At 38.4% G+C, this 16,595-nt stretch overlaps 1 protein-coding gene across 2 annotated transcripts in view; it reads right to left on the reverse strand.

The window, feature by feature from the left end:
* Window positions 1-16,595, reverse strand: part of LDB3 (LIM domain binding 3) — a 113,864-nt gene that overhangs the window by 47,113 nt on the left and 50,156 nt on the right. For both annotated transcript variants that reach the window (XM_036386182.1, XM_036386181.2), the window contains 2 exons: window positions 6,070-6,092; window positions 2,523-2,726 (listed from right to left, as the gene is read on the reverse strand). In XM_036386182.1, the coding sequence (XP_036242075.1) occupies window positions 2,523-2,726; window positions 6,070-6,092 (227 nt within the window). The remainder of the gene's footprint in view (window positions 1-2,522; window positions 2,727-6,069; window positions 6,093-16,595) is intronic.

Consider the following 16,595-nt stretch of genomic DNA (forward strand, 5'->3'; position numbering starts at 1 on the left):
CACTGAAAAAAAAAACCCTCTTCCCAAATGGGTTAGAACTGTTGGAGGTTTTTAATCTAGAGCCTAAGGTATTCTAGTAGGAGTCAATAAAAATAATTTTCCTTTTTCTTATCATCATTTAACTCACATATTTTTACATTAAAAAAACCTTTAAAGACAGTCAAACTTCTCTGAATAAGTAGCGATGGAGGAATTTTATTTTTTGGAGTTCATTATAAACTATGGTTTACTATGTGATTCACTCCCTGGAGTCATTATGCAGATTTAATTTCAGTAGATATTAAGTAAAAACTTAGGAACACTGCAGTGTTCTACCCCTGATGTAGACATACAACAAAATATTGTGACATCAGGTATTAGACTGATTCCAGCTATTTTAAAAAAAGCCCTAAGCGTAAAAACCCCCCAACCCAACAAACAAAAGTTCACGTAGACTGGTAAATAGCCAGCCAAGTTGACTTATTGCAGAGATCACATAAAACCTTAGTTTGTACAGTCATATTATTGATTCTTCAACTTTCAGATCTTATTCCCAATAAAAGTGCTGGATATATGTCTTTATACAGCTTGTGAATTTGGCTAAAACTGCATAATGGAATTTAGAAGTGGTTTGACAGAAATGTACTCAAAACGTACTGTTCACAGGGTTTTACTGCAGCCACATAGCTTCTGGTTCTTGGTTTAGCAAGATCAATTAAAACAGAAAAACAAAGAGAAGAAAAATATATAAAGTCAGGGCTTTTGAAATTTTCTGCCTTTAGGTTTCAGCATGGAGTCTGAGTATCAATAATTCTGTCCTTCCCTTTATGTTTTCCATGGTGATCCAGTAAGTGTGGCTTATTTCTAAGTGACAAGAGTCTGACTCTGATTTCATGAAGATACATCACTGATTTCAAACGGTCAAACTAGAAAATGAGTTCCTATCTTAAGCCTGTCTGTCCTTCATCACTGGTAAAATAAGTAAACTGTTTCCAGCTGCTGTCTGCCCTTCAGATGTGCAGTCTGAGTGTGCTTATCACCCTACAGACACTTGTGGACAAATGAAAAGGACTAAGGCTACTAATTAAGAACCCAGACCAAATTATAGGCTGATAACTGAGACAAAATGAATCAGCACACAATTTGGTCTGCTTTTATATTAAAAACACCTCATACAAATACTTCCTCATTAAGCATAATCTTAACTTAGACTTGATTGACTAAGCAAGCTAAAGAACATTATGGTTTCCACTGCAAATTAAAGTTCAGAATATCACAGAGGAAACTAAAAGTAACTTATAAAATGAAAAGGATCCACATATGCAGCATTAACTTATAATCATCTGATCATTTAAATAGGTAATTTTTTTAAACATTACTATTTGCATCATACAATGCTACAGCATGTAATAGAAAGTGCCAATGTATCATAAAATGTCTCCTATAATCCATGCCTACGAAGGATACGAACTCTCATAGAGAACACAAACTTCTTTGTGCTTCAGTAATTGGAAATATGAGTCTCCTCAACACCTGTGGAGATTCACTGAGTCATGGCCAAAGCCAGCTAAAGGTATTGCTTGTGATCCATCATGAGGGAGAGCTGTGATGAACAACAATATTGGTGCAAAAACTTAACAGAAAAGAAAAATAATTATAAAACAGAGAGAAAAGTGGCCAGCAAAAGGGAGCACAAGCAAATACATAAACCATCCTCATTTTGAATAAGCCTGCAGCTAACACATGGAAAAGCAACTACGTTAAAGTGTGTTGCTATACCTGTATTTTGGTGTCATATCAAAGGAAGGCAATTTCTATTTTGGGCAGAAGTGCACCTGGTAAGAGAAACCTGGCTACATTCATAGCATATGTAATTTCAGTGAAGTTATTACAACTCTGGATAAGTTAATCAGGTAAGATTACCAGAAACATGCATTGGAAAAGCAAAGTTATTAAAGATCAGGGGATTTTTGGATAGTCCAAAGGATCTGTGTAAAACACATGTACTGTATGTAAACTGGGGATAGGGAAAATACAGCAAAACATTCCATTCTGAAGAATAAAACAGTAGCCAGCGCTAAATAAATATTTTGCATTCTTCACATCTCAATAAAAATTCCACTCCCCTTTTTCTGTCCTTTCTGAGCTATGCATACAATAGTGACTATTATAAATCATGGTTGTCAGGAATGAAAAGCCATCCAATATCATATACAGAGCATTAGATGTATTTTTGTGGGGTTTACCAGTTCTAGGAGGAATACCAAAAAACTAGGTTAAATTAACGTACCCCTGACCATGGTAGGGGCTTGGAACTTTAAGGTCCCATACAACAACAAATCATGCTATGATTTTCAAGTGATCCATCCTTTTAAATTCAAAACATGGAAGTGCTTTTGGACACTGTCTAGGATTGATACACATTTGTGTAATATACCCCAGGAAAAAAGAAAGAGTCCAGCAGGAGCAAATGTGTCATGCAGGTAGGGATGTTACAAGTACCATGCAGAGAAAGAGCATTCCACAGAAGGAAATAACCTTACCCAGCAAATTCTCCACCCTGGGCTTGTGCCTGGCCTGCAATTGCATCCATGATAGCATCCTGGGAATACATGCTGATCGGGGTGTTATACTGCGCGTGAATTATGGTAGCCTTGCCGCCAAGGCCCTTCACCTCAATGGGTTTGTGGGTAGACAGGGCAGAGTCCTTCAGGACATTGGGGTTGAAACGCTCCGTGAAGTCCGTGCTGGGTTATGCAAGAGTGAGGTTCCATGGGGAAGGAAGGGAGGGGAAGAAAGGAGAGAGGCGTGAAGTTAAGTGAGGGAAGCACCACCAAGAGAGGAGTGTGCACGTCTGTTCATGGCATCTCACCAAAGCTTCTCATCAGGGAAGCACAGACAATGTAAGTACCAAGCAAAAAGATGGCTGTGCTAATGGATGTAATTTTTGGGTTGGCTTACGATGTATAAAAAGGAAAAAAAGGTGAAATAGCTGTCACTGTATTAAAATACCACAAAAATCAGTAAGTATTTGTGTGATACATATACTAAAATTCTGTTGTTATATGCATATATACATTTAAGTGTATACAAACATGCACATGTTTGTATATATGCACATATATGCATGCCCATGGGACGTACATGCACAGTGCAGAGAATTCCCACTTTTTTTGTCATCCATTTGTGTTTTCAGAAGGGTCTTATAAAGGTCTAGAAAGTACAGGGAAGTGAAGAGATATCAGGTTCTCTATTATTTAGAATGTTTCAGTACTTTCTGTCTGTGTTATTAATCACAGTGAAATGTAGTACTTGTGCCTTTTAATCTTCAAGAGACTAAATCTTCCCAAGATCTCTGTACACCAGCCTGAAGTGCTGCTATAGCATGATAAATGCTCAGTCCCAGATCAAAATATGCAACATTGCAACCAAAGGATCAAGTACAGTTGGAAGAGCTGCTGCCTTTGTTTCCAGTGACTCCATTTACAAGGAAAGATTTCATATTTGACAGACTGAGCCCCCAAAGCAAGCTAACTGAAGCTTCCATGACACCAGAATTAGTTTGATGTCAGACTGCAGCCAAAGAGCAGCTGGTTTTCTTGTAGGGTTGAGCTGTGCATAGTTCTAGTCCTAGAGCTAGGACTGAGCACTGCCTAGAGTTCCAATGACCAATGTCAGCCACTATGGTGGCTGCTCTTCAACCTATGGGAGATCAGGTGAATCTCTGGTCTGCACTTCCTGTCCTGCCAGCAGCAGGGGGATACCAGCAGGAGAGATTCCATATACTCACCAAACTGGACAAAATTGAGAACTCCATCCTTTGTGAAATAACAGATATTTCATAAATGTTTCATTCAGAACTGAACCCAAAGCTGGAAATAGATATTTCTCTCCCTGCAGAAGAAATGCTGAAGAATTTAATTCCATTTGATTGGAACAATTTTCCTTTTCAGTTTAAGACATTAGATTGTAAGTTTATTGGCTAATATTGTTTTTCTCTTTACACACACAACAGTGTGCCTGTTTACTATGGGTAGCCCCAGAGAGTGAGAGTTAAAACCAACCTAGCATGATGAAAAAGGTAAACTCAAGTAAGGCTCAGATGGGCAGCCATCTGACTTAATTATCTGGAGACTATTACAGGTGATAGGGGATTCCACTCTGTTTTCAGCCTTTTGTTTGGTGGGATGCCCTGACTGAGGATGGACAGAGAGAGATACAGTCACATATCATTGCAAATCCTTGATAGAACATTGACAGCCACATGCACAAGGACCAGAGACACACAGGAGCACATGCTGCATTACAGCCACAGCCTTCACTTGCACATGCCAACATCTTAAGAGAGGGAACTGGGAAGTGGCATTATGCATTCAAAAAAAGTGAAAATTATCTTTTTACCAAGACATTCTCACATTTAAAACACATCTCCCTTAACTATCCATCAACTCTGACAATTCTATAATTACAATTTACATCATCTCTGGAGGGGTGATGGGCTGAGACATGCAGGTTGCTGTACTGAGCATGCACATGCCTGACTTCAACAGTATCTCTTTTCTGTGTAATACCCTAAACAATCACATGATAATTACAAATACACAGGTCCTCAAGATCTTGAATTTAGTGTTCTCTTTCTTTCACAGTGTTGGAAGTACTAAAGAGATTCTAAACCCAAGATCTGAGAAAACTGTGCAAAGGAAAGGACAGAGGTTAAATATGCCACCTTTAAAGAATAATGTTCTAAGCAATTTGTTTCCACAGTCAGTTACAGAAATCAAAGCTACTAATGTCAGAACAGCCTAAACTTCCCTCATGGTAGCAACAGGAGTCATTTGGGCTTTCACTTGGGGTCCTTAAACAATTTTAGTGATGTCTTTCAAGAGGTGTTAGTCACATTACATACACCAAGGCAAAACTTCCACTGAAGTTAACAGGATTCCAATAAAAATAACAGAAAAAAGTACAGATTGCCAACTGCTGAGTTCTTTTTCTAATTCTGGAATAAAATAGAAGATATTAGTGCTTGTAAGGAGTGCTGGGCTCTGGGACAAAGTGGCAGAGGTAAGGCTGCAGAGACAGCACCTCTGCAAAATGAATGGGATCTTTCTCCTAAGTTACAAAAGAATCAGGAAAAATAAATCCCAAAGCAAGTAAGATTACAAATACCCCCGTAAAGTGACTTCTGCTTTCTAAGACAATCCTGTCAGAATAATTATTAATGTGAACTGGCTAGGATTTTTCACTCCAAAGGACTTACATCATCACACCCACACTTCACCGAAATCAACAGATAATGCAAGATCAATGTAAATTATATGTATTAAATATTATTTCAACTTTATGTATTCTACTACTCCTGACTTTGTACTGTCAGTTTAAATTTGACACTTAACTATTAGAACTATTTATTTTATAGTCAGTTTGACCCAGTCTCCAGCAATTTATCGACAACACTCAGGTCAGAGGCAAAAAGCAAGAGTTTAGAGATAATCCTCTGACCAGGGACAAAGGACAAAACTGAGGACTCTCTGAAGTCTCCTAAATAAAGCAGCTCAATCACATTTTCAAGTCAATAGTTATTTCTTTTTTGGACAATAGATTTATCAAGGTAAATCACTTCATAGATTTTTTTCCCATATCAGTATCTTACTCCAACCTAAATTTGAATTTCATCAGACTTTAGAAATTAATTTAACACTGAAGCTAAAAGTACTTTACTAATAACACACCAAAAAAGGCTCAGATAATGCTCTCCAAACTGAGGGCATAAAGATGACTTAAAGATTCAAGAGAACTTAAACCTGCCTGTAGAAGCACAATCATCTGAAAGCTTTTAGAAGAACTGGGCAGGCTCAGATGGCAGCTCTATCATAGCATTAGAGCATCACCAAGAAATGCCAAGCGGGAGCACTGCTGGACAGCAGGGGCAGCGCAGGGCGCCTGCCACACCAAGCAGATGTTTAAAAAAATACTTGCACTTGCAAGCAGACACAGCAGGAACACAGGGGATCATGCTACCCCAGAAAACACATCTTCACACACACAGCATCACACAAATATCTGGCACTACACAGAGGTGATACTAACTTGGCAGCGGTGTTGGTTATGACCTAGAAGAAGAGAAAGAGAACAAACAACATCAAAACCAACCACACAGAAAAAAGTCAATAGTTCGTAGAGTGCAAAGGGTAAAAGATATTTACAAAAGATTGCTACAGCTTTTCTCAGACCATCTACAAATAAGAATAAAAAGAATAAAAAGTAAATGTATGCCTAAAAACCCTACCATGATTAAGAAAGGAAAAAATGCAGGGATTATAGTTGATCCACCAGGACTTAGTAGGGTACCATGGCATTTTGGCTGACTGTTGAACATGATCTTATTGCTGTGCATCCTTAAAAGTACTACTGCCAAAGTGAAGGGAGGAGGGAGCAGAGGGAAAAATGGAGAATATTCAGAGTATATTCTCATCTGAAAATAGCACATGAGTGGTAGAGATATATTTTTCTCTTAGATACTGAATATTCAGGGATAAAGTCTGTTCTCAGGCCACCCTCAGAGCTGGTTTTGAAAGACTGATTTTTAAATCCTTTACATGCTGGAGAAGATCCAAAGAATATATTGGTAAATGTTTTAAAGCTAAAACTAAGGAAAATGCCTTTGTATATAACAAAGCATTTGCCTAGATATGACTGCACCTACATTATGCCAAGAGGTGTGTAAGCCATTTAATTTTGGAATAGTCATTCCTAATTTATTCCACATGAAACAAAGCAAGCCACGCTTGCTATACGGTTTTTTGGATATCCATATCAGTATATTTTATAACTGGTTCCATACAGTATGAAAAAAAGGTATCACACTCCATTCCTGCATCTCTGCATAAACCAGTGATGGTGCTTGCACAATAATTCCAAAGCACTGTAACACAGGATAAAGCTGGGAGTGCAGAACAGAGTGTGCTCAGTCTGAACTACAGTGCTCTTCCCAATAACTCTCTGTGGTGGTTGCACAAATAGCAGTAATGGGCTGTGATGTTTATTTTAACCTTTTCCCCCCCAAAGCTTAGAATACCCACATTGTGCTCTTTTCTTGGTTGAAGAATAATTAATCCTATTTTGTGCAAAATAAAGAGGAAGAGATCCACGGTCAGTTAATCAACTTTCTTTTTACTTGGCTGTATGGCATGCTGTTGACAGAACTGAGCACTGAGGACTCCAACTTGCTGCTGTGACATTTCTGTGTCTGGGACTGATAGAAAATACTGGACAGCAAAGCTCCACTGTTAAAGAGTGACAATCCAGGTGGATTTGGCCCCTCCTGCTTTTTACTTGCAGAACCTTTGATATCCTACCTATAATCCTTTTGCCTTGGCTCATCAAACAGCACTTTTCATGATCAAAAGCACTCTAATGAGCCAAAGCTGCAGTAAAGGCTTTGCACTTTTGCATTTCCATGGTAAAGCAATCACAGATCACCCTCTGCAGCTACTGGTCAGACTCTCAGATTTGAAAATATTCTTCTAGGTTTATAAACATTACATTAAGCCAAATGTTCTTACAGGAACTGTTAGAGATATATTAGGAACAAGCTGCAGCCTGTAAGCACATCAGTGATCCTATATCCATTTTAGATGTATGTAAGACAGCTGGGCACTCATTTACAATGAACAAGTGTAATGGTATCATTTTCTGACTCATCCATGCATCTACCATACAAATAAAATAGCATTTTCAAGGCAGAACTACCAAACCCCTAAAATACACCTTAATTAAAGGAATAGAAAAGTATGTCCAAAGAAAAGAAACATTATGTGCACACACTAAGAACAGATCAGTAGTCATATCTCAGTAAAGATTTTTGAGATGTGAAGAGACTGCCATAGCTTCCTTCAAAAACAGTAAAGCTTTGCTTCTCCTTATGTTTAGGATGTGATGAGAAAATTCCTCCCAGTTCAGAGCCACACATAATTTTAGTTTGACTCTATATAGGGACATGTCTGGAACACCCAACTTGCTGCTCCCAGAGGTCACTCAGTAAGAGGCCAGTAACCCAAGCCACCTGGCACGTACTTGTAGGACAGGTATTTACTGCCCTTGACCTACAGTGTGAAAAATAACTTACATTGGAATGAAAAAGATGCACGTTACAAACTATGACTCACTGTTCATATTTATTCATACACTCCAGAGCTTTCAGCACATCACGTTCCACACTCCTAATAGGCTATCTTATTTTTCACCTTGGGTCTGAGTGATAAAACTTTAATGTAAAGTGTATCAGAGAAACAGATGCTTTGTTATTCTTCACAGATCATGGAAGTAATCTCAAAATTAATTTCAGCTTCTTGATAGGATTTTCCAAAGGGTTTAGCTAAACCTGTAACAGCAATTCACACAATTAAGTTTAAATCATCTGGTGAAAAGGGCACAGAACTGAAACATACCTTAAGATCACTCCTCATGCTTGAACTTTCTCGCAGCTTTTACCATACAGCTAAGTGCATGTTTGTGAAAACACAATGAATTCTGTTTTGGAGCACCACAATATCACAACCATGTTGTATTAAATGGTAAGAATGTTCCCAGAAAAGACCAGAGCTGATTATTCAGTGCTCACAGTGCTTCCCGATTCCCATAAATGCACTGTGAGATTGAGATTATCATGGATGCCACCAAGTCCCAAGATAGTTACAGGTTCCATGTTTTTCTCCACAGAGCAGGAGGCAAGATACTTCTTACTTCATGGATAACAGTCAAGTGGGAGCGGGAATGATAGCACTATTGAGCTCTGAATTTTCTCTGCATGTCAACAGAGATGTACAGTTCTCTAAATCTCAGAGAAGTTACCAGATAAGACACATTTATTTAGTGCTTCTGGACTCTTTGATCTTTTCAGAATGTTCCTGCACGGCAGGATAAAAGTTTTTTATTTTTTTTGTTTGTTCATCAGTATTCAAGATGGTAAAGGCAGATAGCAGTTCCCTAAAATTTCATTCAAACTGAATAGAAAGGCTCACACTCTCTTTGGTGAGTTATGGATGCAGCTGTGTTGTAATTCTGATAACAAAACAGTCACAATGCTGAGCCATCCAAAATTCAGCTCCTTCACCCTCACCCCTGCAGGTATTAAGGAACATTATGAACATAGTGGAGAAAAAGACAATAAGATATACACCTGGGAAACTCTGCATATTGAAATAAGACAAGAATTGGTATTCTTCAGGAAACTGTAAATTGAGAGACAAGTATTTTGAGGTTTACTTTGCTGATCTTGCTTACTAACTGATTTTTTTTAAAGGCAGTTGCTTTAGTTAATTATCAAGTATGAGAAGGGAGGATAGAATTTTCTCAGATAAGTTAATTAGGATTGTTAATGTTGAGTGCTCAAGGGAGTGGCAGTGAATCATCTAAAATTGCTTGAATCATTTAGAACAGGAATATATGCTCTTTTAATTGGATGAAATACCCCTACTTTTCTACAACTTAAAACCTCTTGGTTTTATTTTTGCAAAGAGCTGTTGCAAATGGATATAAAGTACTTGAAGACATGCATTTGCTACCAGACCTTGAATGAATTGTAGGAATTTTCTGGTTTTCCTTATATAGCCAAGTCCCTAGTGTCAAAAAACCACTTTTCCCCATATTCCTAACAAGAAATTTATCTTCATTAAAAAAAAAAAAACCCAAACCACAAATAAAGTAAAAAATTAGATTTCTTTGATGATTTATACATGAAGGCAAAAAATTAGGAAAACCTGTTTCTCCCTGCTTTTTCTCATGTACTGCAGTCCAAGATCCTCACTTCACAAACCTACTAACAAAACAGATGACCTGCAATATAGGAATATGGAAAACCTTGACAGCATGGGATCAAACTATCTGGGCAGTATCTGGAGATCATTCCTTGTTATAGCAAAGTTAACATTAAAGCTAAAAGATGCAAGACATTCTTCAAACCAGAGGATTCAAAATATTGCAGTTCTGACTCATTTTGCATAGGAAAGCCAACGCATTAAGGCAGGAATTACAGCAGGACACTTCTGTAGCTGGGTATGTCAGATTTGCTGGTCAAAGCCATTTCTCTCTAGCAAAGTACCAAAGATCAGGTGTGGTTTATAGCAGCTGCTCTGATGTCTGACAGCAGTACTTGCTTCTTTGAGACTCCATGTATTAGAACTGCTGAGTGTCACAACCCTGAGATGATTACAGTTACTTCAGTCCTAGTGTTCCCCCGCATGCTCTGCTGACAATTGCCAATCCATGCTGCACATCACATACCAACAATCATTATTCTGTAATGGCAATGTGGGTATGTTCTGGGGCTACTGGAAAATTTAATTATTGATCCAGGCTTTAATAATGACTGCTAGACAAATGCACAATAGGGTAAGCACCATTACATTCACTGCTCAGCAAGTTCATTACTTATTGAAATAATTAAAGATGTTACCATGTTACCTACCCTCTAGGAAGTCCACCTTCTGAAGCCCTTCGGTTGAGACTCAATTTATGCATCTCAGCCATTTCCCTCAGGGTCTCTGCTGAGTACAGGCCAATGGGGTTGTTATACTGCCTTGCAGGGCTCAGCTGGTGAGCAGGGCTACTGCCACCAGCCAAAGCAGGGCTTGCTTTGGAACCTAACGAACTCTTGGCTGGTGAAATGTCAGGAGTCACAGACTGAGAGGACATGGAAGATCTAACTGTGGTAGTCTTTAGGTAGGAAGAGCTATTTGAAAGGCTGATCTCTTGCTGGTTGAGGTAGCCTGAAAAGGTTCCATTGGTTGCTAAAACACTACCCACAGGCCCAGTCGCCGTGTTAGTTAGAGGGCTGAAGGTTGTTCTGCTGCCATTGATTTCCCAAGCAGGTTCCTGTAGTAGCAAACATGCAAGCCAAGAAAAGAAAAAAAAGAAAAGAGCAATCATAGAACACATGCAAAAATAACATATCTGCAATTAATGCTGTAAACATAGTCATAAACTAGCAATAAACAGATTGGGGCCAAAGCATTCAAACTTTCAGGGAAGATTTTCAACAAAGAAATGCATTGTTTCAAAATAAGGGAAGCAAAACCAACTCAGGCATTTTTTTACTAGGTTTTAGTTGAAATCAACAAATAAAGCTTAACATTAAGAGAGCATTTGCTACTAGTCAACCTCACAGCAATAATTTTATATTAAGGCAACACTGTCCATTAATTTCTAGGATAATTAAGAAATCTTAAAAAAAGTCTTGAGGTAAGAAAAGTTTTAGATCATGTATAACCATAGAAGTCAATGCCAGTATTATAAAGACACAATGATTCTAAACCACACCATTCTGTTGTCTGTGAGTGCACTTGAGGTTACGGAAATGATGCACTGCTTTCCTGGGCTCTGGTTCATGCTGATCAGGCCATGCAGCAGGGTTAGCAGAGACACCCACAGGACTCAAGAACTGCTCCACGGAGAGCCTGCTCCTATGCTGATCATTCCTGCTTCATTTCCACTTGAAGGAATGTGTGCTTGAGAATATAGAGGTGTGTGTGATCGTACAGTCCTGTGCAGATAATATTCCTAGCAGGGACAGCAGCAGGTATTGCCTCACCCAAAGGAATCTACAATACCTATACCCACAGAAGTCTGTGCTGGTGCTCAGGTTCAAAACAATCTACCACAAACTCATCCTGGAAAAACACAGTCCAACACTTGAGTTTCAAAAATGATTCACTATAAATGCACCTTAGTGAAACCAAAATAAGAGGTGATTTCAAAAATGAAAAATGCTCACAGTTAAGAGGCCCAGTAATGCCTCATTTTTTTGCCTCATTCATGGGCAATGCAATCATCATCTTTAACACCTTGCATGAAATACAGTTCTGAGAATAATCTGGCCTCTGATTCTATGCTTTTGCTAGTATTGGCTATCATTAATGTAATTTACTAATTGTGATACTATGGTTCACGAGAAAGATATTTTTATTGCCCTTTTGGTTTTTTCTATATTGCATGTATAAATGTAGGGAGCATACATTTGAAAATAAAAATCAAGATAATATGCCTTGATTAATTAAAATTTATTGGGAAAAAACCCTAAAGGTCTAAGGATATAAGTAATCATAACATTAAATACATTTAAGACATGTTGAATCAAAAATGTAAGGCAGATAAAATTAACTAAGATAATTTTTTTAGTGATAAACAGGAAGAGATTTTAGCTGGCATTAATAGCTGCCCGAGGCTGTAGAAACAGATAATCCTAAAAGCATTTTCAGACCATGCCTTTTTAAATAAATACATTTGCAATACATGCTTTGGTTATTCCACCCTGAGATTGAAAACAGCAAACAACAATCCCTTCCAGTGGTCTATTGAAAGCTTCTGGGTATCATTAAATAAATAGAAAAAAGGGCTTCTCTCTAAAAATGTGTACAAGAAGAGGCACAAATATGTTCAAAAATTAACTAATCACTTGGGCAAACCATTTTTACATGCCAGCACAGAGGGACAAAACAATTATTAAATAAAAACAAGCACAGACGTAATAGAGGAGAAAAAGGATATGGTGGAGTTATATTTATTTGTTACCCTGAAAACACCGTGGCTTTTAGTTAACTGTGGGTTTCTTCCTACACCCCAAAATAAAAGGACATGCAAGAAGAGCTCATTGTAAAGTATCAGTTTCAACTACTAATGAGAGAAATGCCACATATTTCCTTAGCCCTAATGCATTTTCATAGTGTTGGTGTTACTGGACAGTAACAATAGGCAAAGGGGAAATTATAGGGCAGCCATAAAAGAGGATGGCCCATGCTTTTGGTCCTTTTTGGCACAAATGGACTTCTGGTTTTACTCCTTAAACGATCTCTAGCTGCAATACCAGCATACTGGCAAATCAGTATTAGAATTCTTTAGAGCCCAGCAGTCCCAGGTTAGCAATCTCCATCTTGAGTTCATATTTTGGACAGTTTTAGGGCAGTTGTTTTTCCTGTGTTGTGGGGGAAAAAATGGATGAAACCAGAAGTGTCAAAGGGAGAGGCTGTACTTCTAAAGAATTACTCCTCCATCATCAGCATATTTAGCTCTTCCCTTTTGTGACTAACCAAAAAATCTCTGATTCACTTTATTCCTGGGAGAATATTGTAGAATTATTTTTTGTCTCCAGTTCAGTGTCAAAATCAGATCAATGCAGAATTTCAGACTATGAAGGGCAAATGTCTAATACTGAGCAGCAGCACTGAGCTTTCAGCACTGCATCACATGAAATGCAGCCAACAATAACAAACGTTCCCCTGTTCCCCATCCCTTATCCCATTCTGTTTCAGTGGCTGGAAAAGCAAGCTGACATTTCCAGCTCTGGGAGCCTGATGCTACCCTCGAGCCGACCAGGAGAGGAGGCTCTGACACTGAGCAACGGGCTTCCCTTCAGGAAGATGCTGGATCGTGCAGCAGTCCCTTGCTGCGGGAGGAAAACTGCGTAACGTCAGGGAATGAGCTTCCAACTGAGAAATGTAGAGGAGTCTCAAACCTTTTGAAATAGAAGGAAGCTAGGAATCAGCTCAATTTCCATTCTGAAATATTATTTATTTACAAAAATCCAATTTCTATGAATGGCAAATGTTCCTTCCTATGTATCAGGGAAGTGGGAAATAAATTTAGATTGGGTAATACAATACCAGGCTTTGCAGGTCCTCTCCCTTTGACAAATCATTCTCTATTTATCTATTGCTGTGACCCTACAGTCATTATTATCTCTTGCACTTCAGGGAGAACAATTTTAACAGTATACCAGTGATTTTGACCCACCAACCCATGCTCAAGAAGCAATTGTTGCTTTAAATTCTTTAGAGGATAAATGGAATGGAGGCACCATGGCACTGAATGACTCTCAACGACATGATCTAACTACTTTTGGCTGAGCCAGCTTCTCCATCCTGTACTCAAAAAGTCAGTCATCTCTATCTATTTTCTCTTAGACACATAGTCTCCCAAATTTGGCATGAAAGAAATCATAAGTATGACAAGATGCTCACTGGGACTCCAAAATAAGTGTTGCCAGTAGTGTTTCACAGAAAGCACAACACATAGCTGGATTATTAGAATTAACAAGGCTGCCAATACCTTCATGCAAATGAACAAATGTTAAAGCCATGCTTAGCCCTAAAACACCAGCTTGAATGTTTTGAACTGCACTGAGCTGAATCTTCACTTGTGTTGTGTCCCCTCTGAAAAGCTGCAGTCAATGAGTTCATTGACTGATTGATGACTTAGTTTAAATCCTTGCACTCAAGCTTACTCTTACTGTTATCTGAATGCTTCAACATTAACTATGCCCTTTCTTCCAGCTATGCCCCACCTTTACAAAAGACTTCACTAGTATTTGACTAAACTAAATGAAAATTGTTTCCAGTTTGAGATTTATGTCAGATATAGTGAGACTGAAAAGCAATCAAACCTTATTCCCAATAATAGCCCTACATACTGATGGTTGCAGAACCTGTATCATCTATAACATTGATCAGCTTTGTGAAAAAATGACTGATCTTTGTGAAAAAAGTATGCTTGTTTCCCTAAAACAAAAATAACCCAGTGAACAGTGAAAGAAGAAGTGCATGCTTGAAAATTAGTGGAAGCTGCAATCAGATCAGCAATAATGTACAAGAGGATTTTGTTTTTAACTAGACACTGAAGTTAAACATGCAGATTGTTTAGCTAACGTTGCCACACCTTAACCTTAACCAGAGAATGGTGAGGAAAGCTTCTCGTGATGTATAAGGATGACACTGTCACAACTGTCTTGTAATGCAGTCTTTTGCTGATTTTTAAAAAATACCATCAAATTGATTTCATGTAAACCATCGGTCTAAAAACTGTCAAGCAGAGGTGTGGAGGTGACTTTTGCCTGTGTGTCACAGAATTCTTCATTTCTACAGTTATACTTATTACTAGAAATAATAAAGGGACAAGCAAAGAAACCTTGGTTTTAAAGTGTATTTAGTGTAACACAGCTTACTGCCAAATCAGCATTACACTGCCTCTATCAGTAAAGTATCTTTATTCTGGATTTTGAGACTTCTCTGAGAGTTCAATGCCTTTTTTCCTTCCAAACAACTCCTAGAGAAGAATTTTTCTTCACTTAAAACTTGCTATTAGTGTACACAAGTGACACAAGTGTCACTCCTCTTGACCTGCAAAGGGTCCAGCACTCTGATGTTACCTCTTCCCCTGGGTGAAAAACTCTATACCTAAGATCTTCCTGAATACTGCAAGATAACCCATTTCCCACCATACCTTCCCTGGATGCCACCCTTTTCTCTAGAAAGGTTCCACTAATTCTCTTTTCCAGCTGCTGGTACTGCCTGCAGCTGGCTCAGAAAAGGCTGCCTCCAGCAGCTCCTACAAAACTTTCCTGAGCACCTTGCACAGAATTCTCAAACATAAGACAGCAAGCTTCTGAAAATGGGTTGAGTCTTTTGATTCTCATCTCTCTCTGAAGGGCTAGAATAGGAAATGTAAAGTGTGGCTTTCATGCCAAGGGGTCTTTTAGGACCTTCAAGAGACCCCTGCTGTGTGTAAAGCTAACTTTTCTATACAGTAGATAGTTAAGGGTGAAAAGTATTTTCTGTGGTAAACAGCTTTGAAAACCTATGGCAGCAATTTTAAAACTGACAATTGAAAAAGAAGAAATGCATCTAAAATACACCTAAAAGAGTCATGAAAGTCCAATACATAAGAGCTTTATGTGCCTATGGAGGAAGGAGACAGAATTTTCATACCTGTGCAGGTGCTACAGAGCCCCAAAAGGTAGGTGTCAATCTCATCTTGGTGAATAACTCTGATGAGACACATCTACTCACTGCCTTGAACACTGACAGCATTCTGGGTGCATCTTCAGGGAAAATGAGAACTCCTTCCCCTTCCTGTCCCCATTACTTTGCTGGTGCAGTCAAACACCAGTTTAACCAAAAGAATGATTCATGGCTTTTGTTCTAGGAATTTCACAGTACTATTGCTGACGATTCCAATAAGTTCCTCCAAAATAACTTTTAATAACATCATGATATAAAGAGAAACAACTCTGAGCAAGATAAATTCTTAATTTCATCTTCCCTTGCCAAAAAAAGTTTACAAGATCCAGTCTGAAAAAACAATTTCTGCCTCAACTAATAAATGGCCAGTCAGGTTAATTTAAAATTTCACAAAACAAAATTGAATCAAATTATTCCCCCCAGGTGCATTCTCTTCTGCTCTTTTGAACCTATTTGCAGCAGTTTCAGGGATGATGTTACCATCTGTGCTCTGAATTTGGAAAGCATAGAGTTTATAAAAATTACTTAAAATTGATTTATGGATGTTGGAAGTGTCAAAACCACTAGAAAATCATCTAATTCCCCATGTATTTTGATCTTCAGTGTTTTTTATTTATATGCATGCTAGGAATGAAACTGGCACAGACAGCAGGGATAAGTTGCAGCAATAGAAACTTTAGCTGCTGTCCATTTATCTAATGAAATGCATCAGCAATACAAATGTTCTGCCCAGAGCCTGAGCCTAGGGATATATACACCATCTTTCAGGTACCCCTGCTCCTTGGTGTCTCCAAAGATACAGAAGATGGGTTGCCAGGTACAGTC

This window comes from Molothrus ater, chromosome 8 (assembly GCF_012460135.2).
Source record: "Molothrus ater isolate BHLD 08-10-18 breed brown headed cowbird chromosome 8, BPBGC_Mater_1.1, whole genome shotgun sequence".
In the NCBI taxonomy this organism is placed as follows: Eukaryota; Metazoa; Chordata; class Aves; order Passeriformes; family Icteridae; genus Molothrus; species Molothrus ater.